General features: G+C 48.5%; 1 protein-coding gene across 2 annotated transcripts in view; it reads right to left on the reverse strand.

The window, feature by feature from the left end:
* The window catches only part of ADGRD2 (adhesion G protein-coupled receptor D2), a 1,057,913-nt gene that overhangs the window by 429,780 nt on the left and 600,594 nt on the right, over nt 1–27,539 (reverse strand). For both annotated transcript variants that reach the window (XM_069609449.1, XM_069609450.1), the window contains exon 19: nt 19,225–19,340. In XM_069609449.1, coding sequence (XP_069465550.1) covers nt 19,225–19,340 — 116 coding nt within the window. The remainder of the gene's footprint in view (nt 1–19,224; nt 19,341–27,539) is intronic.

Here is a 27,539-nt window from a genome sequence, read left to right on the forward strand (position 1 = left end):
GTCACGCCTTGAAACACATGTGTATAGGCACATTATAAATGCCATTTCATATCATATCATATTAGAAAATGCACGTAAGAGTGATGTGTCGGATAGGATACCATTGCTTGGGTACGTTAATAAACAATTAGATATCCTGAGACTGGGGACTAGTAAGAAAACCCAAGGTCATTGACTATAAACTCAAAAAACGTACTCGACAAGCTTTCTTTGAATTCTACAACAGCCAGAGAGAAGAATAGGGACTTGCGAAGCCAAGAGTCCAAATTCATGCAATTTTCTATTCTAGTAGTATTTGTGATCCCAACTTATTATGGGTCAAACAAAGTGATGGGTGTTCGCTGATAACGACATTTTGACTCAGTATGCTCCCACTAAAACATACATTAAACAAATGGAGTAAACTGCCTAACAATTTCTGTGGGTGCATGTGCAATGGTAAGGCGGTGGGAAATGTGACAAATATGAACTTTTTCTGCCCTCTTCGTACAGCTTTTCAGGGAAACACAATTGTTACCGATTTTAAAGGGCTTGAACTTCCCAGGTTATCGACCCACCCTCTTTTCTCTCATGCTGTGCAAAGAAGCATCAGTACGCCTTGCTGTGGAATGTTATTTAGTAAATGCTATGAGACTCAGGAAAAACCATTTGACTCCGTGAACTGTGAGACATTCATTTTATTTGATCATAAATGCTGTATTTTTTTATTGCAATTGTTTTTATTGCTAACTAGCAAAAAGTACCCATTCTCCGAATGGGTTCTGTGGACACACCTGACAAAACGCTCATCAATTGTTGAAAATCAGTGATCCTGTAGGTTGTTGTTCCGATTCGATTATCGCTTGATGTGCTTTGCACCCTGAAGTAAACTGCCCTGAGAATGGGCATGTGTGGCTGGCTGACATACCCCACAGCAGACCTTGGGGGGAAGCGAGAGTTGGTGTGATGCAGCACACTGGAACCTATTGTGTTCTCTCCCCACCTGTTGCCTCACCCTGGCGTGGTGCAGTTCATTGCCGTGCATTGCCGTACAAATGTTCCATAAACCGTGCATACTAGATTTGAGGACCGGTCCTTCTACAACCACATTGCTGTTTCGCCGATTTCAGGCAACCGTCTCATGTCTGAAGGTGCTAAAATCCAGGGAAGGGGGGTTGTCCAAATGTTATGTAGCCAGTCATGGTCCAAACCGGTAAATGTGTGCAGATTGGTGAAACGGTGTGGAATTGTATAAGGAACAACTCTTCGCCAAGCCACAAACCCACAAACAAATTATTACGTGTATTGAAATCCAGGGAAAGGGGTGGGGTGTCCACATGTCATGTAGCCAGTAATGTCTGGAGGGTCATAATAGGTAACTATGCAAAATATGTTGCAGATCGAAAAACACTGTGGAATTGTATAAGGAACAATGCTTAGCCAAGATGCAAACCCACAAATACATTTTGACATGTGTTGAAATCTGGGGAACGGGGTGGTATGTCCAAATGTCATGTAGCCGTTATTGCCTGGCTTATCCTAACAGGTAACTATGCAAAATGTGGTGCAGATCGGTGAAAACGTGTGGAATTGTCTATGGAACAAAGCTTTGCCACAAACCCTGCCACACACAAATGTTCACTTTTATAAACATAGATAGGTAGCATCTAGCGGCTGATCCAGTGCCTAGTAGGAGGAAAGGATTCCAAGACATTGCACTTCCAAAGCCGCACAGTTTACCTAGTGCCCAGCAAAGACCCAGTGTGCCACCCAGAGAGGAAAGTAGCCCAGTATTTTACCAGGATAGTGGGGAGCAGACATACGCAGAGAGACCCTCTCAGATGCACCAGCTCAAGATGAGACCGCACTTTATTGTTCTCAAGTGAAGCCTTTTAAAGGTAAGGAAAATAATAGAATCACAGGGTGATTAAATTGTTATATCCATTTAGAAACTAATTTAGTAGTGAGGATTATTAGCTCTTCCCCCCGGGATATTGCTGGGGATGGTGTCTCCCTATGCATGTGATGTTTGTAGACATCTGACATCACAATTGAAAAGTTATATTACAATATATATGATACTCTCTCTAAAACCTTGCCCAGGTAAATGTCCTTGATGAGCTTCTCCAACATCATGTAGAGGGCTGGGGTGGAAGTCTTTTAAAATAAATAATATAACCCAATAGCCAATCGTTTTCAATAAAGGGCTGTGCCAGCGTTTCCACATAAAATTCAACATCAAGTTAAGTTTTCCAGACATTTTGATTGTCCTAGAACTCAGGAATTAAGACACATGTTGATTTGAAAGAGCATATAACAAGCGTGGTGTTCAATAATGTTGTTATTTGAAACATGTCTGACACCCTCAGGCCATATTGGCTAACAAATGAACACATGTTAAAAGACCTCTTAGAGCAGAGGTCTTCAAACTGTGGAGGAAATGGGAAGGGGCAGCTCACATGGTCAGACTGGACCATAAAACGGTCTTAGGCACCAATGAAAAAATGGTCAGCAGTTGCAAATGAATATTCAGTACTTTAGTCACAGACTGTTTGAATAGTACCCAAGGGGTTGTTTTTTGTTCAAATGTAAACAAATTGTGATATTTAAAGAATATTTATTTATCACCAATGGTCAAAACTACTAGCTGCATAGTGAAGTAATTCCTCAAACTGGCCCACATTGGCCAAAAAAGTGGCCCATTTTGACTGGCCTACACTAGCATTTTGCATTTTTGGTACGGTCATCGCCCTATTGCCCTATAGGCCAGCCCAAGCCTGCCGGCTCATCCATAATGGGTGAGGGGGCGTCCACCCACTGGCCACCTCACCCATTATGGAGGAGCCAAGGAGCCAGCCCAGTGAAACACTGAGCACTCCCTCAGCTGTGTTTTCCAGCTCAGGGAGTGTTCCTGGGCTTGCTGAACTGTCAAAGGGAAACTCTGTTTGCCTTTGACAGTTCAGTTCCCCAGCCGCACATGATCACTGAGCCATGCAACGCTGGGGGTGTTTTGCTTCGCCAGCCTTGCATAGCTCATTGGAAATGCTGGCTGGGGCACTGCATGTATGTATGTGCGAGGGGGTGCTCCTGCACCTCCTCGCACATACGGGCAGAGCAACCTGGAGCGGGGCATTTTAGCAACCACGCGCAGGCCCCTGCAGAAGGTACGTTTATGGCGATTTATTTTTTATTTAAATGTGTATGGATGTGTGTATGCATGTGTTATGGGACTGTGGTGGGAGCAGGATGGGCGGCAGCACTGGGATAGTGGTGAGAGTAGGGTGTGGAGAGCCCAGGGTCTGTACTGGGAGTAGGGTGCGGTGACGGCACACATACGTTCATAGCGATTTCTACATACTGTCCATCTGGCACTTTTGGGGGGGCCGGCCTGCCCAAACTTTGCTCAGGGGGGCCCAGGCCAAAAAAGTTTGAAGACCACTGTCTTAGAGCAACGTGACCTAATGGGAAAGGCACCTTCCTTGCTTTGAAGGTAAGCAGGATCATGAGACAGTCCACAGATCTGGATGCAATGTATTTTCTTAGTTATAAATATCTCATAACACAATAAGAAAACACACGGCATCCACATAATTCTTATTTTTTTTAAACATGCTAATGTCACTCCTTGAAAGTGTTGCACTTAAAAACCATTAAATTGCATTCTGGTATTCGTAGTTTCTCAGTCAAGATGGGGGGAATAATGCCACAATTGTACACTTTTTGCATAAGATAGTTGGATAATGATTTATACCTTTGAGTGACAGTATGGTATATGTACTTTTTAAGTTATCTTTATAAAGCAGAGTGTTGCTGAAAGCCAACCATGTGGCTAAGGAGGGGAAATGATGAGAGGCCAGGTAAGTCATGAGTATTAGCCCACGATGTGGCAAGGGAGTTTGCAATCCTGGACACTGGTGCAGTTATTTGCCCCTGATTGTGGATGCTTTTTAGGGCACAAGTAAATGACACATATTGGTGGACAGCATAACTTTTTTCAGAGGGTGGACGCAACCCCTTGGGTTTTTTTGAGGTTGGCAAGCTTGCTCACATATTTGGCTAACAAGATTTTACTCAGGTTGTCATGTTCCCAGTGAAGCCACTTACTCACAAGACCAAAAGCACTTTTTTCATATTGGGATTTTGTTTTACAAGGAAAGTTTCACAACAGATTGCTCGGTTTAAAAGGTGAGCACCTTTGATACTTTGCCAGCATATTTATTAGAACATTTCCTTTATCAGGCTATTTTTCTGGTGTCCATTACTTTTTTAAAAAGTTCAATGATATTTTGTCATGCACGCTTTATTCTAAGGGGAAGGTCAATTGAACTACATTTGCATGTTTCACTTAAAGGTATATGTTCACTTACTGAGCGTATATTCATGGGTGCTGGCTTTGGATTTTCGCTATGCAGCAAAAGTACCTTGTCATATTTTATTTAAGCAGCCTGTCATGTTTTTCCCTTTTCCATGCTGCTTAATAGGGCGATTCATGGAATTAATGTGCGCTGATATTTTCGGCGCAAGCGTGCGAAAGCGTGCGAATCGCAGTGCCAGTGCGAAAATCGCAGCGAAACCCGCGCACAGCGATTCATGGAAGTCCGTGCGCGTGCAAATCCCAGGATGTGCACCAAAATTCTGCGTGGCACACGCTGGCGCACACGTCTCCAAACAGCGTGCGCTACACGCACAGGGAAATCGCACATAGCGCGGCGCACACAACAAAAGTAGGAGGAACGGGGCGTGACACACGGAATGGGGAACAACATGTGAACATGTGGGCATCACGGGGGAAGTACAGGAGGCAAATGCGCGGAAGGCCCACATGCACGTTCAAAACACGTATTCATGGATCGAACGGGGCTAACGCGTGCACCAAAAAAGACGCGCTAATCCGGGAACATGTATGCCAGCAGGAAGCAGGCATACGTGGACCCGCGCAGCATAAAAGTGCACGCAAACAACAAACAAGCTCAGGCGCCAGGATGAATATACCGTTCCTAGCAGCAGTGGTCATGGGATACCGCAGGAGGAGGAGGAGGATAGTCAGGCCCAGAATTTTCACACCCAGAACCAGCCTTTTTGGGATGCCTGATGACCAGATGTATGGGAGGTACAGGTTTCCAACTCACATAATACTCGACCTGGTGAGTGAGTGGGAGGATGAACTCACATCACCCACCCTGTGCTCCCAAGCACTCAGCCCCCTGGAGAAGATCCTCAATGTACTGCACTTCTTGGCCACTGGATCATTTCAGCGGACAAGTGCTATAGTGGGGGCGGTGTCACAGGCCACGCAGTCACGCTGCCTACACCAGGTCTTGCCCATCATGACTGCACGCCCATCAGTCCGCAGGCACATATACCTGCCCAGAACACCTGCAGAAAGGCAGGCTGCTGTCCAGGATTTCTACGGGGTGGCACAATTCCCCAAAGTCCTAGGTGCCATTGTTTGCACCCATGTGGCTCTACGTCCCCCCAGGGCATCAGAGCACATCTATAGAAACCGCAAGCACTGGCATTCCATCAACGTGCAGGTAGTATGTGATGCCAAGGGAATCATCACCTCAGTATATGCCAACTATCCAGGGTCCACCCACGACAGTTTTATTTACAGAATGTCAACCCTAAACCGGGACCTAGAAGCTGGGTGGCATGGCGATACATGGCTGCTCGGTAAGTATAAATGCCACAGCACATGCATGCATTTCTGATACTGGGTAATGTCACAACCCCACTAATGATACCCATCACCACCTCCCCAGGGGACAGTGCCTACCCTCTGAGCACCCACATGATGACGCCAATTCGGAACCCCACCACGCCACCCGAGCTAAGATACAACACAGCCCACATTGCAACCCGGGGCATAGTGGAGCGCACATTTGGAGTGCTCAAGTCACTTTCGCTCCCTTGACCGTTCTGGCGGGCAGCTGTTATACGCTCCCCCAGTAGTGTGCAGGATCATAGTGGCAGCATATGTCCTGCACAACAATGCAACACGCCGGGGCCTGCCCGTGGACATGGTGGTGCCCCCACATCCCCAACCACATGCATGCCCGCTGCGCATGGGAGGGGAAAGGGCACGGGGTGCGGCAGCGCGTACGCAGCTGGTGGCTAATTACTTCACCTAAAATCACACCCCTGTGGAGTGCACACAGCCCTGGCACATACCAGCTGACAATCAATGATGATGACATAAGGGACAGTCAACTGTCACAACCATACCAGCCTGAGATTGGTCACCTGGAAGTGTTACATTGTGTGCATCCCTACCTACACAAACACCACCAATGCTGTGTCATCAAAAGACACACTTCTATGCTGCTAAATTCATTACCCCTTTGCAAAATACAACATGACAACAGTGCCATGTCACCCAACCCCTCCCCAGCACCGCCACCCAACACACCATGGCATGTCATGCTATGTGAGAGCAAACAAAGCAATCCCCAAAACCTGACACAAGTGTCACAAAGTACAGTGTCCCTAATGGAAACTGGCCACACACAATATGCTCCCAGCAATGTAGAACTAACAACACACATGACCAAATACTTACCAACAATACAATGCAGCTACACAACCTCAAACATAGCAAAAACATGACAGTACTAAGTTAAAGTAGTGGTAGTCTTACATCCTGATTATGCCAGCACATCGACCCCTTCCAACTGTACAGTGTTGCTGCCACGCAAATGTGTAAGTGCACTGCTTACAACATGAACTCCATCTCCAAAGTAGACGGCCTTGTGAAGACATGAGGAATGAACCTGCAAATTAGGAGGAAGACATGGATGCACAAGCACATATCAATACACCATGCAGTGTACAATACAACAACAATATCCACTAGGAATGTATACACAATATTGACTACAGACTGCCCACACAGCTCATGGGAGTCCAACGTCACTGTGTAATTCTCTGTCACTTGGGCACACCCTTTGCAAGCCCATGGAAACAGGAAGCAGGAGGGGTGTGTGTCTCACGAACCCAAGCATCTAACCCAAACTCAGGACAAGCCTGCATGTGCCCAGCCGGAATACAATGGATGCCCATGGGAGCAACACAAGGCAACACACTGTAAAAAAAAAATCAAAAATCAAAAATGGCTATGTGGGGGCTGGAGGGAGGCCACCCAGGAGGTCCGAGGACAGGGTCCGCACCAACAGCCACCTGTGTGGATGTTGGGGAAAAAAAACACCTCCATGGGCTCATGGCCTGCACGGCTATGCCAATGTGGGAGAACTGCTGCTGTCGCTCTCATCACCCTCTGCTGCTGCCACAGGAGGTGGTGGTGCTATGGGAGGCAGCCCACGCAAAGCCCTGGTATGGTCCTCCATGGCAGCAAGCATGCGGGTGTGGAAGGTCTCGTTCTGGAGGATTATAGTGCAGAGATCCCCATGCAGCACCTGACGTGATGCCCGGATCTCCTCCCGAGTTGCCTGCATCTCAGCTGAGAGCGAAAGTGTGAGCTGCTCCAGCTGCTGTTCTGTCCTCAAGTTAGTGGAAGCCTCAAGGTCAACAAGAGTCTCCCTGAGGTGATGGAGTTCTACCCTCAGGGCTTCCCTGTGGCCCTGGGACTCGATTGATATCGATTGGCATAGAGTCTCCAGTGCCGCCTGTCGGTCTCTGTTGGACGCCAACATGTCTTCCCTGTGTGATTGGCAAATGGAGTCTGTTGCCTGCTGTAGTTGCTCCATCTGCCTTTCAGGGAGGACAATGGAAGTGGCCACCCTCTCCATTGCTTGAGCCATCATCTCAACTGATGCTGCCTGTTGGGTTGCCATACTGTACTTGGATTGTTCCCATACGGTATTGCCTGGTGGCATATGGCCACCGTGTCAGCGGGCACCACACATGTTTGGGGCAAGACGATCTGCGCTTTGCTATGCTGGCACTGCCTGAGGCTGCAGGACTGCATTCCCCCTCTGATCTGCTGGCCCAGGAACAGGATCAGATGTTGTGGAGTGTGACCCTGCATCCGTAACCGCCAAAGGCAGATTTACCAACACTGACATCCCCATAGAGGGTTCTACCCCTGGTGCAGGTGGGTTGGACAGAACAGAATCCCTGCCAGAAACACTTACCTGCGACGGCACATAGGTCTCATCATCCGAATCAGCACCTGAGTAGAGGTCTGGGGAGGTGCACCCAGAGGCACCAATGGACAGAATGGTCTGCAGCAAGATTGGGTTCTCACCCACCGCCACACCACGTCCCCCACTGGTGCCCGGTCGTGCCTGAGATTCCTCCTGGGTCTGCACCATCTCCTCAACCTCAACAGAATCAAGTGCGTCATCCCCTGCAAAAACATGAAAGAGAAAAAATGGAAACAGGCATTAGCACCATAGCACACATATAGGCCTGACAAGCTACAGAACCAGTACATGATTTACACATGTCCCACGTGACTACAACCCTCCCATGCATGCACTGTCACTGAGATGGAAGGGGAGGCAAAAGGCAGACACTGATGACACCAAGATGGAAGAGCAACACATTTGCTGCATGCTGGGTAGCACTGCCATCACACATTGGCCTGTGAGTGGCATGTCCAATACACATACATGACACATGCCATCACACAGATGGCATGTACCATAGCCATGGTACATTCCACAAGTACATCCATATGTCAGTGAATGAGTACTGTCAGCCATCCATCTGAGATGGACATGAAGAGATGAAAAATGCTACGTAGTGTGACAAAATATGCATGTGCCACACACTGCAACACATCCAGTGTACAAAAATACAGTGATTGCAGGCCGATGTACACATCAATGTTTGTGCACTTCAGCATGACAGGAAACAACTATCATGTTCCACATTCAAACAGGCCCCAAAAATTCATGTGATCAGGCCAATACTCAATCAGCCTGAATGGTCAAATCATTCACCTAACAAGGTAACACATGTGGGCCAATGTGGGGTTCATCAATGACAGAAGCATGTCACAAATGTGACAATAGGGCTGAGGAATGCGTAGCAAAAGTGGGAGAATTGAAACAATCAGCCTGAAAGAACACTGAAAAATACAAACAATGTTGTTGCAAGATGCCACTTCAAGGGCAACTGCCGTAATGTTGCGCTAAATTACTACTGTGGGCAGAAGGGATACTGTCACACCCAAATCCAAGGCCGCTGAATGTTTTGGATGAAGCACATGGGTGACCCATACCACTCAGGCATACACACCCTCACCTGGCACTCAATCAGAACCCATCACCCAAACAACATACACATGCATTACACACACATGCATGGGCACTCACCGGACAATGCATCATAATCAGGTAGTTCTCCCACACCTTGGATCTGTTCCTCTGTGTCGAAGGCCCCAGCAACAGACTCATGTTCAGTGAGTTTGTTGTCCTCTGGTGGAGACCCACCGCCAGTCACCAGAGTAGCGGCATGATTTGAGGCCAGCTTGTTCTTTGCTCTGCGTTTCAGGTCATTCCACCACTTGTAGCAATCATCAGCTGTGCGCTTCACAAATCCAAGGGCACTTATGCGGTCAACAATGGTCTGCCAGTGTGCCCTACGTTGACCAGGTGTGGTCTTGCACCCTGCAGTCACCAACATTTCGCGGCTATGTGCCGACACATAGGACACAAGTGCATCAAGTTCCGTGTCATTAAAGCAAGGCTTCCTTGACGTGCCGGAGTGTGTAGCCGTGTCTGGGGTCTCAGCCTGTCGTGCCAGAGCACCCTTCTTCCTCTTCTTTAAAGGTGGAGCGGAGCCAGAGTGGCTTACGCCGCTCTGGTCAGTAGGGGCAGAATCACCGGTGGACTGGGTAGTAGGAGTGTGGGAATGCACAATGACCATAGGTCTTGATGCAGGCATTGGTTGCAGGATAATGTTGGCAGGGGGAAAGTCAGTTTGATGGACCTGGACTGACACTGTCCTGGCTGGGAGAGTCAGAGCTGGGGCGGATGGAGATGCAGCTGCCCCTGCAACCTCCCCACCCTGCATACTTGGAGCAGCAGATGACATAGCTGCCCCAGATCCACGTGGCTTGGTGACAATAAAGTCATCCTGTGCCAGGTCAGGTGCCAAAATGGGCTGGTCCAACAGGGGCTGAGCTGGTATGGTGTCAGCCACGTTTCCCTCAACCATGAGGGGGGGCATGGGTGTCCCTGATTGTTCCTCCACACATGGGGGTATAGGGGCACCCTGCACATCCCGGCCACTTCCCCTACCGCGCCCACCATGCCCACCTTTTGAAGGTCGGCCACCTTTGCCTCCCTTACCGCTTGGTCGCCTCCCAACCATGGCACTGATGTTGTTGTGCGTATGGGAGTTGCAGTAAACTATTGTCCTGGGCAATTGGGGGTCAAAGGGGTAGGATACTAGATGGAATTCGTACCCTAGTGCTCTAACAAGGCTGTTTGTGACCCCTGGGGGAAGATGACGGGTCACGCAACGCACAGGCAGCCCAAAATGACAAATTAACGTGCACGCAACCCCTCGTAGACCACGTGCGTGAAAAAATTAACCCGCACTACGCTGTGGCACCCAGAAACACAAAAATAAGCGTACGCATAATACACGCAGCCTACAATGACCTCTGAAGGGAAACGCGACACACGGGGCAGGCACAGTTGCTAAGTACATGCGGAACTCACCGTCTGCCTGGAACCAGAACGTGAAAAATACGCGCAAAAAGAAGAATTGTGCGCTGTCTGAGGAGACAGGACAAAAGGAGAAGTGAACTTTGTTTGAGGAAACAGGACCAACAAAAAATCAGAAAAGAGCTGTCAGAGGTAACAGGGAGTATGAACTACAAACGCTGTGAAGTAATCGCGTGTGAACCGTCAAGAAGTACAGATTTCACCCACTCGCTCTCCACGAAAAGAATGTACAAGGAAATGACGTCCTACACGTAGCTTTTAAACCGGCCCACACGTACACGTCAGACATGCGTGTACGCGGGCCCTTTCCTCCAATTACATGCGATGACACTCAGACGTGCAGTTTTTCCACGTGTGCTCTGTCATCACGTGCTATGAGGGAAACGGCCGTGCGCATAATGTAACTTACGCGCTTACGCGCTAAGGGCCTTTGGTCCAATGAAATTGCGTGCGTGTGCTGACGCGCTTACGCGCTAAGGGCCTTTCCTCAAATTACACGCTAACGTGCAATTTTTTCACGTGCCAAATCACTCCGTATCAAGCTGGCCACGCGTACACACACGAAGACCACGCTCCTGCCCTGAAGGCCATTTTCCTGCCCCCCATAGCCCCGAGCACGCTCCCGCCTGCCATCTGCTGCTGCCTGACTGTCTGCTGCACATGTGCCCTGCCATTTGCTGCTTGCACGTCAGCCAGGGGTGTAGTTGCTGTGTCCACCCCTGCTGGAACAGAAGACTCCCGACTGGGATACCATCGCTCCACAGCCCAGCCCCAGGACCCAGTTGCCCACCCACTCCTGCCTCTGGGGTTGCCATGTCGGGCACATCTCCATCTGGCACCACGGGCAACCCCCAGCCAGAGAGGCAGAGGGCCACCAGCTTCACTGCCACCGAAGTTGGTGTCCTGGTGGAGCATGTCCTGGGGCATTATGATGCCCTCTTCGGAACATCATGCGCCAACAAGGAAGGACGGGAGAGGATCTGGGAAGACGTAGTGGTTGCCATCGACGTGGAGGAGGTGGCAACCCGTGACATCAAGCACGTCAAGAAGCGCTGGGAGGACTTTAGGTCCAGGACCCTCCACAAGGCCCAGCGCCTCGCGGAGGGGGGCCGGGCACGCATGTGTAACATCCAGATGTGGGTCCTGGAACGCATAGGCCCAGCGCTCCACGCCCAGATCCTTTGAAGGCAGACCTGTCTGGAGTTGAGCGGTAAGTGGCCAAGCATTGCTGTGTGAGACAGAGCATGTTGCAGTGTGCTGGTAGTCTGATGCTTGCCTGTATGTGTGACATAGGCCATGTAAGGATGTGTGTGTGCAGGGACATCATGGTCATGCATGTGAGACCAGTTATGTGTGAACCACATGGTTGGTGCATGTGTTTTGATGCAACATGGGGAGCTCCATGCGGAATGCACACATGTGTGACTTTGAAATGCCATGGATGCATGTGACTTTGAAGGCAACATCTTGGTTTACAGGGGCCCTTCTACATGGATGTTGATGTTGATTGCAGGCGCCGGGACTGTTTCTGCATGTGTGTTGTGTGCATTCACCCATGTGTTGTGGAATGACAGGGTGGAAGTGACATTTGACAGTGCCACTCATGTGTTATTGCTTCCTGTCTAGGGTATTTTGTACTGTACCCTGATGCTTATGTTCTATGTCTCCCTCTACGCAGCGTCAAGTGAAGAAGAGGGCGGAGACGGCGCTGTGGAGCCAAGCGGCGGGGATGCCTCCACTGGGCGGCGACACAAGGCCCAGCCACCCTCCCAGGAATTACCATCATCCGGGAGCGCGGGGGCTGGTGCTGCGTCTGCCACAACGGCTGTGGCGGAAGGGCCGGGTGAGCCCCCACAGGGGCTTCCAATGGCGGAAGACGGTGTGGAGACATCCAGGTTGGTGGTCTCCACAGAGGAGGAGGAGCCCGCTACTGAGCCGCACATGGGCCTGGTGGGGGTAGTACCACTGATGCAAGTGGTGCAGTCCAGGGCCAGGGTCAGGAGGCAGCACAGGTCACCACAGAGGGGCCTGTGCATGTCGCTGTCCCTGATCCTGTGACTGCAACACCATGCACCAGCAGGGAGGCCCTGTCCCAGGCCCGTCCGCAGGTAGGGGAGAGTGCCATGTCATCTGCCTCTCCACTACCTTCGGACGAGGGGTCCCACGAACGTATGGGCTCCATCCTGGTTGGTGTCGCATTGCGCACGTGTGTCTTTCGTGATGACGTGCGTTCTTCCTGGGCGGAGAACGCACGCCATCACGGAGAGCAGCGTGGTGACGTGGCACTGCTGGGAGGGGCCCTGGTTGGTGGGTTCCTACATGTCTCGCGCACTCTGGCGGACCTCTCCTCCTCTGTGGAGACTATGCGCCAGTCGTTCTCCACACCGTCTTCCGGCCCAGATTACACCAGGGCCCCCTGTGGAACTGGCCCGACCAAAACAGCCAGCTTGGTGGAGCTCACATCCCTGCCACAGTCGGGAGTCGGCGGCCCAGCAGGGGTGGACACCACAACTGGAGACCAGCTGATGGAGGATGTGCAGGCACCATCAGACACAGCACATGGACAGCAGCAGGAGCAGGCTCTAGGTGGGAGCAATGATGGCTCGGGGCCATCAACATCGGAGGGGCAGGCATCGGCCGGAGGGCAGGAGGACCCAGGAATGGGAGTGTCTTCTGTGTGGCACTGGTTGGGCCAGCAGGTAGGTGCAGAGCGGCGGCGGGCAGAAGAGGCACGGCTCACCATGGTCAGGGCGGAGTTCTCCATGCGTCGGGCTTTGAGGCGGGCAGAGTGCCTCGAGGCAACTCGCAGGGAGTTGGAACAGGCCATGAGTGCCTTCCTGCGAGACCTCGGGGCCAGGACAGAGGCCCGCCTGCGGCAAATAGACATGGAGTTCGATGATGCCCTGGCCCGGGACACCACAGAGTGAGCCGCTGGACTTGGCCGCCGTCATTGTATGTAGTTAGATAGTGTTAGGTGTCCTTTCGTTTTTCTTTATTTTGGTTGCGCTTGGATAATGCACCACGTTTTTGTATATAGTTTTTTATTAGGTAGTATTTTTGAGAGGTTTCATTTCATCAGTTGGGCTCATGGACCCTGGATTGTTCATCTGTACATAGTTCACCATTGGATTATTCTCTTTTTTTATTTTCACCATGGAGCAATGGTTTTCACTTTCTTTTTTCCCTTGGATTTGCTTTTTTGGACTGTGACTTTAGATACCATTTCTTTGGGATTTCTTTGGATTATGATTTCTTGTTTTTTATTCTTTTACGGACATGCAGCTTTTCTTTTATTATTCCCATTGTTGTGTGTTGGATTTTAATTACATTCATGTTGTGTTTAATACATTTTTTTCTTCATACTTCGATGTGTAGTATTATCTCATTGGTTTCATGCATGTCATGATATGGGTTTTCATATTCACTTGCACCCATTGTGTGTGTGTGACGGACATGTGTTCATTTACATACTTGCCTTTGGGGTTGTATCATGTAATTGCTTTTTCTATGTGGGTGGATGCAATACTTGGTTGGGTCTTTGGGCTGGGGAGGCTGGCCATAAGGGCCATGATTGAGGATCATCATGACCTGGGGGCAGGGGGACATGAGTGGGACATGAGTGGGGGCCTGCTGGCAGGTGCCCTGCACTGCTGGGGGGTGGGGGTGCAGGGGGACATGAGTGGGGGCCTGCTGGAAGGTGCCCTGCACTGCTGAGGGGTGGGGGTGCAGGGGGACATGAGTGGGGGCCTGCTGGCAGGTGCCCTGCACTACTGGGGGTTGGGGGTGCAGGGGGGCATGAGTGGGACATGAGTGGGGGCCTGCTGGAAGGTGCCCTGCACTGCTGGGGGGTGGGGGTGGAGGGGGACATGTGTGGGGGCCTGCTGACAGGTGCCCTGCACTGCTGGGGCGTGGGGGTGCAGGGGGACATGAGTGGGGGCCTGCTGGCAGGTGCCCTGCACTGCTGGGGGTGAGGGTGCAGGGGGACATGAGTGGGGGCCTGCTGGCAGGTGCCCCTGACTGCTGGGGGGTGGGGGTGCAAAGGGACATGAGTGTGGGCCTGCTGGCAGGTGCCCCTGACTGCTGGGGGGTGGGGGTGCAAAGGGACATGAGTGGGGGCCTGCCGGCAGATGCCCCTGACTGCTGGGGGGTGGGGCTGCAAAGGGACATGAGTGGGGGCCTGCTGGCAGGTACCCCTGACTGCTGGGGGGTGGGGGTGCACGGGGACATGAGTGGGGCCTGCTGGCAGGTGTCCCTGACTGCTGGGGGGTGGGGGTGCAAAGGGACATGAGTGGGGGCCTGCTGGCAGGTGCCCCTGACTGCTGGGGGGTGGGGTGCAGGGGGACATGAGTGGGGGCCTGCCGGCAGGTGAACCTGACTACTGGAGGGTGGGGGTGCAAAGGGACATGAGTGGGGGCCTGCTGGCAGGTGCCCCTGACTGCTGGGTGGTGGGGGTGCAGGGGGACATGAGTGGGGGCTTGCTGGCAGGTGCCCTGCACTGCTGGAGGGTGGGGGTGCAGGGGGACATGAGTGGGGGCCTGCTGGCAGGTGCCCTGCACTGCCGGGGGGTGGGGGTGCAGGGGGACATGAGTGGGGGCCTGCCGGCAGGTGCCCCTGACTGCTGGGTGGTGGGGGTGCAAAGGGACATGAGTGGGACATGAGTCGGGGCCTGCTAGCAGGTGCCCCTGACTGCTGGGGGGTGGGGGTGCAAAGGGACATGAGTGGGACATGAGTGGGGGCCTGCTGGCAGGTGCCCCTGACTGCTGGGGGGTGGGGGTGCAGAGGGACATGAGTGGGGGCCTGCTGGCAGGTTCCCCGGACTGCTGGGGGTTGGGGGGTGCAAAGGGACATGGGTGGGGGCCTGCTGGCAGGTGCCCCTGACTGCTGGGGGGTGGGGTGCAAAGGGACATGAGTGGGACATGAGTGTGGGCCTGCTGGCAGGTGCCCCTGACTGCTGGGGGGTGGGGATGCAGGGGGACATGAGTGGGTGATCAGTAGTGCAAGCTGACATGTGGCTTGGCTGGGGGGCAGGCCCATGGTAGATGGGCTGCCTGCGGGACATGACCTGGGGTGCAGGGTAGTCTCCTGTGGTGTGGGCTGCCTGCAGGGGCCATGGAGGGTGTAGAGGGATCACCTGGGAGGACCCACACTGCCAATTCACGTGTAGGACTCCCCACGCATCCCCGAAATTCAGTACACCACTCTGACAGCAAAATCACGTGTGAAACTTCCTACGCACCCCAGGAATACACGTACCCTGCTCAAATCGCATGTGAAACTTCCCGCGCACCCCAGTTATACACGTACCCTGCTTGCACAGGGCCAATCGCGTGTGAAACTTCCCGCGAACCCCAGTAATACACATACCCCACTCGCACAGGCCCTTTCGCGTGTGAAACTTCCCGCAAACCCCAGTAATACACGTACTCCACTCGCACAGGCCCTTTCGGGTGTGAAACTTCACGCGAACCCCAGTTATACACGTACCCCACTCGCACAGGGCCAATCACGTGTGAAACTTCCCGCGAACCCCAGTTATACATGTACCCCACTCGCACAGGCCCTTTCGCGTGTGAAACTTCACGCGAACCCCAGTAATACACGTACCCCACACGCACAGTCCCTTTCGCGTGTGAAACTTCCTGCGAACCCCAGTTATACACGTACCCCACTCGCACAGGCCCTTTCGCGTGTGATACTTCCCGCGAACCCCTGTAATACACGTACCCTGCTCCAATCGCGTGTGAGACTTCACGCGAACCCCAGTTATACACGTACCCTGCTCGCACAGGGCCTATCGCGTGTGAAACTTCACGCAAACCCCGCTAATACACGTTCCCCGCTTGCCGTTTGCTGTTTGGCAGCCCTGTAAACTGGTCCAGGGTTAGCGCAGCCCTTTGCGCTGGATTCTGGATTTTGATGGCTTTTCCTTGCGCGAGGGCTTTCTTGGGGGCGTAACTGGCGCTGCTGCAGGGTCGCTGCGCCACTCTGCACCACGGCTGGTTTTGGAGGCTAAAATCCATGAATACGCTGTGCGCGGAAACCGATTTTAGTGCACACGGCTGGCGCAGACATTTGTGCGTGAAATTCTATGAATTACCCCCTAAATGTGGTTAGTTGGGTTCATGCGATGTATCACAACATTCATCAAGAAACCGGCCATAAAACAAGGGGCTTGTAGTACTCTGCTTAACCAAAGTGTGTGATCCATGGCAAATAATGTAATCGCACAGTGGATTAACTAAAAACATTGTGAGTTCTCAAAGCCTGCAAACTTTTATACTTAACAAAAATAGATATTTTTACAGCAACTGTAACATCAGTGGTGACCAGGCTCTCCCATCCATGCAGTAACCAGGACCGACACTGCTTAGCTTCAAAGTGAAGAAAAGGCCAGCCCCCTCGAGACATGTTGCCTAATAAGTGAGCCCTCATTGCAAGACCACTTAGAGCAAGATGGTCCAACGGGGCCAGCCCCTTCCTCACTTTAAAGCTAAGCAGGGTTGATGCTGCTTACTGCATGGTTGGGAGACAGTCTGGTGCCGTGTGTTTTCATCGTTTTAAATATCTCAAAACACACTAACAAACACATGGTATCCACATTATTTTTTGTAAACTGTGCTACTGTCAGTCCTTGAAAGTTTCGCACTCAGAGACAATTTATTTGTCTTTTGTTGAATTGCATTCTGGTACTTGCAGTTTGCCAGTCAAGAGAGGGGAATAATGCCACAATTGTACATGTTTTGCCTAACATAGTTCAATAAAGATTTATATATTTGAGTGACACTAGGAATGTGTACTTTTCAAGTTATCTTCATAAAGCAGAGTATTGTTGAAAGCCAGACATGGTGGTGAGGAGGGGAAATTATGAGAGGGCAAATAAGTCATGAGTATTTGCCCACGATGTGGCAAGAGAGTATGTAATCCCAGGCACTGGTGCAGCTATTCTCACCTGATTGTGGCTGCTTTTCAGGGGACAAGTAAAGGATACATTACATGTGGGTGACAACCGTTACTTTTTGTCAGGGCGGACGCAACCCTTTTTTTTTTGTTCAGGTTGGCAATCTTGCTCAAGTATTTGGCTACAAGGATTTTTCTTCGGTTGTCATCTTCTGAGTGCAGACAGTTACCCACAAGACCACAAGCACTTGTTTTTTATTGGTATTTTGTTTACCAGGGAATATTTCACGACAGATTGCTGTTTTATACTCTGCCCAGAATATTTCTTGGAACATGTCCTCTCTCAGCTTATTTTTCTGGTGTTCATTACTTTTATTAAAAGTCCAATGCTATTTTGTCTTGCGCCCTTTCTTCTAAGGGGAAGGTCAAATGAACTACACTTGTATATTTCACTTTAAGATATATTTTCACTTACTGTGCGTACATTAATGTGTGCCAGCTTTTGATTTTTGCAATGTGGAGGCAAAAGTACATGGGCACATGTTATTCTTGTAGCCAGTCATTTTTTCCCTTTTCTCTGCAGTTTAAATGCATTTAGTTGGAGTCGTGCATTGTATTGCAGCAGTCACCAAGAGACCGGCCATAAAACAAGGGGCTTGTATCACCCTGCTTAACCAAAGTGTGTGATCCATGGGAAATAATGTACACAGCATGTGAGTTCTCAAAGCCTGCAATCTTTTATACATAACAATACCACTGTCAAAACAGGTCAAAATCAGTTTGTGATTGATAAATGTCTTTGTGCGATGGGTTACAAGTGTTTTTAAATATAGAGTGGCTTTTCCTGCCGTTGGTCTGGTAGTGTTTTAAAATGGAGAGTGGGACGGCCAAAGGCTGTGCCCACTGAAACCTACAGAATAACAAAACCCTTGAAACTCAAGGAAAAAACTTCAGTTGCAGGGACGTTAAGATGAGAACTTAATGCAACAAAACCCCTGAAATTCAACTAAAGCCACCTTAACTTTGCGCCTCGTGTTGCCCAGCATATGACCACAATGAGAAAATCACAGGTGACCTCACGGATGACATAGTTTATGATATCATCTAAGACACACACAAGTAAATGTATAAAAAAAAGGATACTATTTACAGATTACTTTTACTTTGTACATCATGTGTTTTATTTCAATTTTAACATGTTAATCACTTGCAAAAGACACACAGAAAGAAATATACTTCTATGTACATATTTTCAAGCACATGTTGAATTGTAAAACTTCATTTCTTTTCTATACATATATACATTTAGAGTAATAATCCCTTTAATGCAAACCTTTCTCTCCAGGAAAGTGTCTTTGTCTACAGGGGCAGTGCTATTTTATACACAGCTTAATCAACCCAAGACATACATATGCAAGGCTGTCAGGACAACTACATTCATGGTTTCACCCTTATTACGGATCATCAGTGCAGTATATACATAAATATTTGTGTATATTATAGGATTTTCTAAAATACATTTATCCTTCCAAAACTCTTTGTTTTCTGTGAGGTGGGACTGCTTTATTTTAGAACCATTGAACTGCTGTGGTGGCAGGTAATTCAATGTGTGATTCTTGCGTGTTGGTGTGTTGATTAATTTCCCTGAAAGGAGACGCCCAATTGAACATTCTTATGTCTTGACACCTGTTGACGAAGGAGTCCGACTTACCAGACTTGAATCCCAATCTGCTTCTCAAGACTGTAGCTGGGCGTCAGCATCTTTGAACGCCTGCGTGCACTGGAAACCGTGACCATGACCACACGAAAAAGAACGAATGTGTTCACCTGAAAATACAGGACGGAAAAGGATAGGCTTAATTCTCACATTGCTACCCTTGGCACAATACTTAAAGTAAGGGAATCCCTTAGCACCCTATTACGAGGTCCCTTTGCGGGCCCCTACCATAACAGCTAGTTTTACCAGCCGTTAAGTAAGGGACCGGCAAAGGGACTTTGAAGGTAATTACGGTACCGCAAATTGCCGCCTTCCCCATTCCCATTGAGCCCTATGAAGTGTTTTTTAACTGTTGCCTGAAAACAGTCAATGAATTGATCCTTTGCAGTTTCAATGGTAGAGAGTTCCAGGACCTCAGGCCAAACGAGGAGAACCGCCTGTCGCCCCAAGTAGTTGTTCTTGTCAGTGGGACTTGCAGAAGGTACTGGTCCTTAGAGCCAAGTTGTCACTGAGGGCAGTAAACCTGGATTTTTGCAGTGAGGTAATCTGGTGCCAGCCCTTGGATGCATTTAAAAACCAAACAGAGTACTTTGAACAGAATTCTCTGTTAAACTCGAAGCCAGTGGATATTTCTCCGATATTGTGAGATAGCTGTCTTTCTAGGTAATGAGAAAATGAATCTAACAGCAGAGATTTGGGCAACATGTAGTCTTTTGATCTGGAATTTTTGAGACCCCATAAGAAGAGCATTACAATAATCTAACCTGGCATTGGTGAGTACGCCTATTACGACTGGGCGATATTTCTGAGCAATGAGGGATACGACAGGTTTTATAAGTCTCAATCAATAGTAGGGATTTAACTGTCTGGCTAATCTGGGAGTTACAGTCCATGTCCGACTGCCAGATTCAGCCCAAGTTCCTCAATGTATCTGAAATTTGGTAGGAACCTCAAACAGTGGGGGGCAGGGAGTGCACTGGACAATATTTGTTATCTGTCTCTTGGGACCAAATACAATGGCCTCTGTCTTTGAGGGATTTAGCTGAAGTGTGTTTGCCAGCATCCAGTCTTTGATTTTATTGGCGCATGCCAAGACTAGATCTTTTGCTTCCCAAGGTTGCTTGAGTCTTACGTAGATCTGTGTATCGTCAGCGCATGAATAGTATGACAGACCAAACTCAGAGAAGATGTTCAACAAAGTGCAGATGTAGATATTAAACAGCAGGGGTGACAAGGAGTCACCCCACATTCCACAGGAATGGCATTTGAAAGATAGGCCCCCATTTTCACCTGATGAGTATGGTTGGTCAAAAAAGACACAAACCATCTCAGAGAAACATCCGAGACCTGCACCACCGAAGGCAGTCTGGCAGGGAGTATCTCAAAGTCGCCATTGTCAAAGGCCGCCAATAGGTCAAGCATGACAAGCATTCTGATATCCCCTTTGTTGGTGGCCCCCAGCAAGTAGTCCAAAAGTGTCACCAGTGCTGTCTCGGTGCCATGGCCCAGTCTAAAACCCGATTGAAAGGAATCGAGAATGCAATGTTATGTTATGTTAACAGAATTTGTTAAGCGCACTTACGCCTTGGAGCATGAGTAGAAGTTTATATGGTTTTATTTTTTATTGTCAAATTCTAAAATGAAGAGGTTTTTAGCAACCAGCGGAGAGTGAGATGGTCAGCAGTCCCACATAAGGCAAGAGGAAGGTTATTCCAGGCTTTAGTGGTCACCACTGAGAAGACAGGTCCACCCGTCCGCAACAGACAGATCCGAGGGACCACTACGAGCAGAGCAGACTGGGAGTGAAGGCAACAAGTAGGGACAAAGTGGAGGAATTTAGTCTGAAAATACTCTGCACCAAGTCCATTAAAGGCACGGTTCACAATACACATGGATTAAAAAAGTATGCATGTGGTCATCCCCATAACTCTGCAGTTGTCTCATCACAATATTTTGTAAGATTTTGGCGGGCAATAGCAGGCTGGCTATTGGGCGATAGTTGGATAAAACTTTATGATCCAGTGTCGTTTTCTTTAACAGAGGTGTGAGATAGGATTTATTCAGGTCTTGGGGAAGAGAGCTCTGGGATAATGAGGCCATTGTTTGTAGAGCCATGCCAAGGGCAGCAGCATGCTGCTTTGTCAAAGAGCCTGGGATTGGGTCCTATTTCAGGTTAGTGGATTTCAGTTTTTCAGAAGACCAATGATTTCATCGGTTCCTACAGGAGAGAAAGTGAATTTAGGGCATGGCACTGCCAGGTTCCGAGTGACAGTTTTTCCTTTGCCCACTGTCGGTACTAATGGTGCAGGTGTTCCTTGCTATTTCTAATGATTTTAATATTTTCCTGAAAAAAGCAATTAAACTTGTTGGCCATTGCAAATGACACTTGCAAACTTGAATGAATGCAATCAGGGATAGTAAAAATGTTTGGGGCAAGAAACAGAGCCTTAGGTCTATTTGCAGTCACCGCAATTTGCTTTTGCAGAGATGTAGATTCAGCAAGCATGATCTCTCGTTTATAGGTCTCCAGGGCTAATTTCACTGCCTGGTGATTGGCTGTGTTTCTAAATTTAAGCCACATTATTTTCTTTTCTTTTTTTCTATATTGTTGTTTTAAACTTTTCAGCTTTTCATTGTACCATTGATTATTATTCTTCCAGGTTTTTTAAATGTTTTTTAAGGGAGCAGTACTTTTTGTTGCTGAAAGTAGGGGCTTAAGATTGAAAAGCCTACTATAAAATGATCAGACCAACTCACAGGAATTAATTTGAGTTTGCCTATCCTTAGGTCTCAGTAAATTACAGGGTCCAGACATTAATGAGCATGCCGTCATACTTTCTCAGTGGATAGCACCCAATTTCCCCAATCTATCTTCTTACTTATAATGAATTGTGACTAGGCCTTCTCACTACTTTTGAAATTCAGCTACATTGTATCTGCATCTCTTGGTGGTAGCTTTGATTTCCATTGGTGCCACGGGACTACATCCCATTGCTATGATATTTGTATGGGAGGGAGGGGCGTGGAAATATCTAGATTAAGCTACAAAGACAGAACTCATTGAGAGTTGCTTCATCCCCGGCGTCCCTCCACCGGGTTGGCTTAGGGTGTCAAACCTCGGGCCTCAAAGGCCACAAACATGTCAGGTATTCAGGATACCCCTTATTTGTACTCATGAGATAAATTCGGGGGCATTTAGAGCCATTTTTCAACTTTATCTCATGAACAATAATAGAGGATATTCCGCAAACCCGACATAGCTGCGGCCTTCGAGGTCTGGATGTCGAGATCCTTCTGGGATGTCCTTTCTTTATGTTGCTTCCTCTCTAGCCGTGCAGGAGGGGAGGGATTTGGGTTGGATACACGTCACTGCAGTCTTCTGGAAGCGCTAGGGGCTCTCTTCCCTGCCCAGCCCTGGAAACGCACATGTAATAATGCTGGAGCCGATCACATTGAGGTTGGGAGCAGAGCCCAGCAATGAAGTCAGGGCTGTTTTTATCTGAAGTCAGTTTTTACTCAGACATGGGTGTTTGCTCAGCCTCCGTGTTCTCCTAAATGATCAAGGGGATGTAAACGTGGTCCCAGGGGAGGTGGGCAGAAGTGTGGACACGGCACTGGACAAGACTTGGAAGCTGTCTTCTCTGACTACCCCATGCCTTGCTGCCCACTGCCCACCTCTACCCATGTCCAAGCTGTTAGATCGTGGAGAAAGGGACAGATCGAGGCAGCCATGATGAGTTCCGACCACAGCTACTCTATTAACTGAACTCCAGCCGGGAGTGCTGTCCAGGAGAGTCCCCTTCCTATTCCGTCCTTTCTTTCTCCACCTGCTATGGTCTACTGCCTTCCCTACCCTTTCCCAGGGTGTGTATCTCTCTGTTTCCCCTTTGCACTCCTCCTCGCCCCTCTGCCCTCTCTCCCTTGTGTGAGCCGTCTCGCGTTCTCTGTCTCTGTGTGCTTATTCTCTTATTCTCCAACTCTCGCCTCCCACTCTTGGTTCTCCTTTGTGCTCTGCCTCACCCCCTGCTCTTTTCCTCCACTTGTGCTTGCTTGCCTTTCTTCACATGCCCTCGTTTCCCACCTCTACTCTCTCATTATGCCTGCGCTCTCTCTACCACCCTATGTTCGCTCATTCGCATTTCTTAACCATGTGTTTTCTCTCCAACATTCTCTTCTCCCTGTGATCTCTTTCCAATACACTCTACCTCCCCCTCTCTGCTGCCGCCATCTCTTTTATCTCTCCCTTTCTCTCACGATGCCCTCTCATAATCTAAGTGTGCCTCCATTCTCTCTCGCCTCTGCTCCCTTTCGCTCTCTCTCTCTCTCTCTGTCTCTCTCTCTTCCTTAATTTTCAGGCATGCATCCTCTCTTTCTAAGCCTTGTTTGCTCTGTCTTTTCCTCTGTCTTTCCTTCTCCTTGTACTCTCCCTCCATCCCAGCCATGTTCTCTTCCACCCACTGTGCCTTCTTTTTCTTCATGGGATATTTCTTGCCCATAATTAGTTTCCCCCCTGGGGACTCTCTCTTCCTCCACCCATGCTTTCTCTTCCTCTCCACCTTTGCTCTCTCTCCTTCTCACACAAAGTGCAGGTTGTGATCCCTTTTATTGGACTAAATGGAATGATTATGCAGAGGTGAAGTAATGCATAAGCTTTGCTCGCCCCCTAGAGTTCTTCTTCAGATGATGCAGAGAGCATCCCAGTCGTGCTACCTTTTCGCACTCATTTGCATATAGACCTCTCGGAGACTGCCCGGGAGGGGGGGGGGGGGGGTGGTGGTGTGTGGTATAAATCAACATAACATAACAACATAACATATGCATCCCCACTGCCTCAATCATTCAGAAGCCTCATCAGCCATTCATCTGAACCGATGCAAGAACAGGTGTATCAATCCCCCTGAACCCTGCACCCACCCTGCTGTTTCATTCACCTGTTCATCAACCGCCCATTCATCTTCACAGTTCCAAACGTCCTTACCATTGAATGAATGCACTTATTCACATTCAAGTTCTTTCATACATCCATCCATCAATCATTCATTAACACATCCACACATTCATTCAGTAATTCCTCCATCTAGCGTTACATTCATTCCTTCATCCTTTCACTCGCATTCAGCATCCACCTTAATTTCCTTTAAGCATCCATTCAGCCCCTCTTTCAGTCATTCACTCATCCTCACACTCGCTGAATTATCCCCCCATCAATCCTCATACTCTTTCATCCATATGTACTCTCCCCTTCATCCATCCATTGTGTCTCTCCCCCAGTCATCAATGCATCGTCAAACGTTCATCCATCCACCCATACCCTCACCTCCCCCTCACCTCATGCCCCCTCCTCCACATGCTCCCATGTCCCAATGTCTTTTTTTGTGAGCTAACAGCAAATAGCTTCTAGCCAGACACAATTTAAAGCTATTGCCTTTATCGATACCTGTTCATTTGTGGCAAGCGGCAGGCACTGCTCTAAGTCTATTGGAAAAATGTTGAACTGTGAATGGAAAACATCTCAGCCATACATTACAGGGCGAATGTGTGTGTGCGTGTGTGTGTATGTATGTAATCACATATGTATCGCTAAATGAAACCTGTGCATGTACCCGATGCCTTCACCTTGGATCATGATATTTTGCTAACCTGCTGATGCTGCGTTTGTGATATCATTAGTAGTGGTAAACACAGCCATGCTCTTAATATTTTATTTATTTAAATGTTTATTTTAATGTGTCTAGTTCTTTAAACTTTTGACATTATTATATATCAATTAAGATCAAAAGGCATAAAATATTATCACCAATAAACAAATATCATCCATCCTATTTCAACTTAAACAGATCATTTCGGTTATATGTGAAATCCGAGTGTAAATTTCAGAGTGGTCAAAATACCGAAAAAATACTGAATTGTCTTTTTTTTTTATTTATTTGGGGGATCCCTCACAAAACCCAAGTTTTTCAATCCTTTTAACTCCACCCCAACCAGATCCCCATCCTTTTTAACCCCTCACCCCACTACCATATTTAGATATTTAATTCAAGTTTTCGGTATTTTTTCAGTATTTTGGCTTTCCGTAAACCACTCTGATTTATTGTCGGTAAAATAACTGGGTACCATAATTTCAGGCATACAATTGTAGAAAACCATTACAATCTCATAAATTAATCAATATAAAATTCCTACAAAGAATGAATAGTTAATATTCTAGAACCCTGAATTCATACACGATAAAGTGATACGTCCAATGACATTACTCTAGTATTCAAGCAACAATTCCAGAACTCCTCACTCTTAACCATATCATATTCACTTACAAATGAGCCTACATTGCACACATACAGAGAACCGAACAGCTTGCATTCAGTTTTAAGGCATGTTTATCAGTTTCCAATATTTATTTTAAAATGTACAGATGCAACAATATCTGTTATCTATCAGCCACTCCAATCGAGGGCCGGTTACAGCCAAAACAGAAAGTTGGTTAGTAGACACCATCAGCATCAGGTGTCTGACAGTAGGAGCTGGAGATATTAATAAGTAGCGCTGTACCAATTTGTACCTGTGGATCACCTGCAAAACAGCCTGATACTTTTTCAGCTTAGACACATGGGTGTAATGTAAGTTCCAATCCCATGCATCTACTACTATAGTAGAAAAGTGTTTGAAATGTTTTGTTTAGTTCATGACTTTGGGGGTGCCCTGCATGTCTGGATGCAGAACATGGAACCGTTGTGATCTGTAATGGAGGGCGGACACATGACTCCTTAGTGGCAGCCAAGCGAAGGTTTACTTCCTTGTCTTTGAGAACTGGGGAACTCTATGCTGAGGGATAGGCACCTTGCTGCGTGGGACCTTTGGAGAGCCTCCTAGCACAGCTCCACCTTGGATACAGCTGCTCAGTGTGTCATTGACTGAATCCATGGGCAGACTGCCTAGCCTGTGAGGTTCCACTTGTAGGACCACAAATCCATGTGTTTCACTTGCAAGGGAACTGCGCATCCTCTTGCAGTGGGTATGACGGACATCAGTACCTAATACAAAGAGACTAGCGAAAAAGATAAGGAGGAGCCAATCTGAGAGTACATTTAAAAGCGATAGAAAGAAAATGGTAGAGAAGACATGATTCAAAGGGAAGCAGTGAAATAGACAGTAAAGAAGACGTGATAGAGGAGCAAAAAGGTACAGAGAAGAGAGGACGAACTGAAGACGGAAGCATGCTTCTCTTCACCGTAATGTAGTTATAGCGCCCCCTTTAATCCATGTCATGTTGTACCCTGCTCCATGGAGCCCTTTGAAGAATTATTGACCCACCTTTGATCTTTCCTGCACCTTGTCTAATCGACCTCCCTGTGAAGATCCCCCTGGAGTATTTCAGTGACAATAACGCGGCGGGAGACCTTTCTTGCTGTCTGGATGTGGCGGTGTGTGCCATGTTAAAGTACTTTGGAGATTAATGGAGATACTCGGGTAGACTTCTGGGTGAAACTACCATAGATTAAGGGTCTGACTCTGAACACTGGAAAAACCTGGCATTGAGTGTTGAGAAAAAGTGTAGCCTGATGGACAACATTCTCAGCAGGCCACCCACTGGGCACACACCTGAGGAAAATAAGGTGAGGTTTGAGATAACTCTGCCTGCCAATCAACTTAGTAAGGAAGGTGAAATGAGCGCTTGTGTTTTTTTATTGGGCATCTCTTTCTCTGAACTAAAAATGTCATGCCTCCCAGGACCCTGCGCTTAGGCACTTAGGCATTACTCTCCCGGCACTGCGGTTAGGCTAATGAGCAGAGTGCCCCGATCATGCCATCCCACACCTCTCATTTCCTACTACGTTACCCTTGTTACACACAGTGTGTGTGAGAGAGAAAGAGGGAGAAGAAAGAAAGAGAGAAAAAATAAACAGAGAGGGAGGGAGAGAGAGTGTGTGTGAGCGAGAGAACGAAGAAATGCTTTCAAATAGGCAAACTTACAAGGAGAAAATGCTAGCTGTCGGCAGAAGCTAGTGGGGGTTGTGCCTTTTAATTCCTTTGCATGCCTTGGCTTGCCTTTGAATTATTCGGTATGCCTTGTATGCCTTGTCAAAGCTAGCTGTGCCATGTAAAACTTACAAAATGTAGCGTCTTGCTTGTTTGCACCAATCACTAGCCTTCTCACCGGTCAAATTCCCACCTTATTCTACAAGCATTGGCTGGCCAATCATGCATTCAACATGAACACCTTCCAGTGCCTCCTCGCCTGCCCAAATTAAAACCATCCAAGCTTTACACCACTCCACAAGCTTGTTACACACAATCTCTCCAGCAACCCT

The sequence above is a fragment of the Ambystoma mexicanum genome, chromosome 8 (genome assembly GCF_040938575.1).
Source record: "Ambystoma mexicanum isolate Mex_15411 chromosome 8, UKY_AmexF1_1, whole genome shotgun sequence".
Classification (NCBI taxonomy): Eukaryota; Metazoa; Chordata; class Amphibia; order Caudata; family Ambystomatidae; genus Ambystoma; species Ambystoma mexicanum.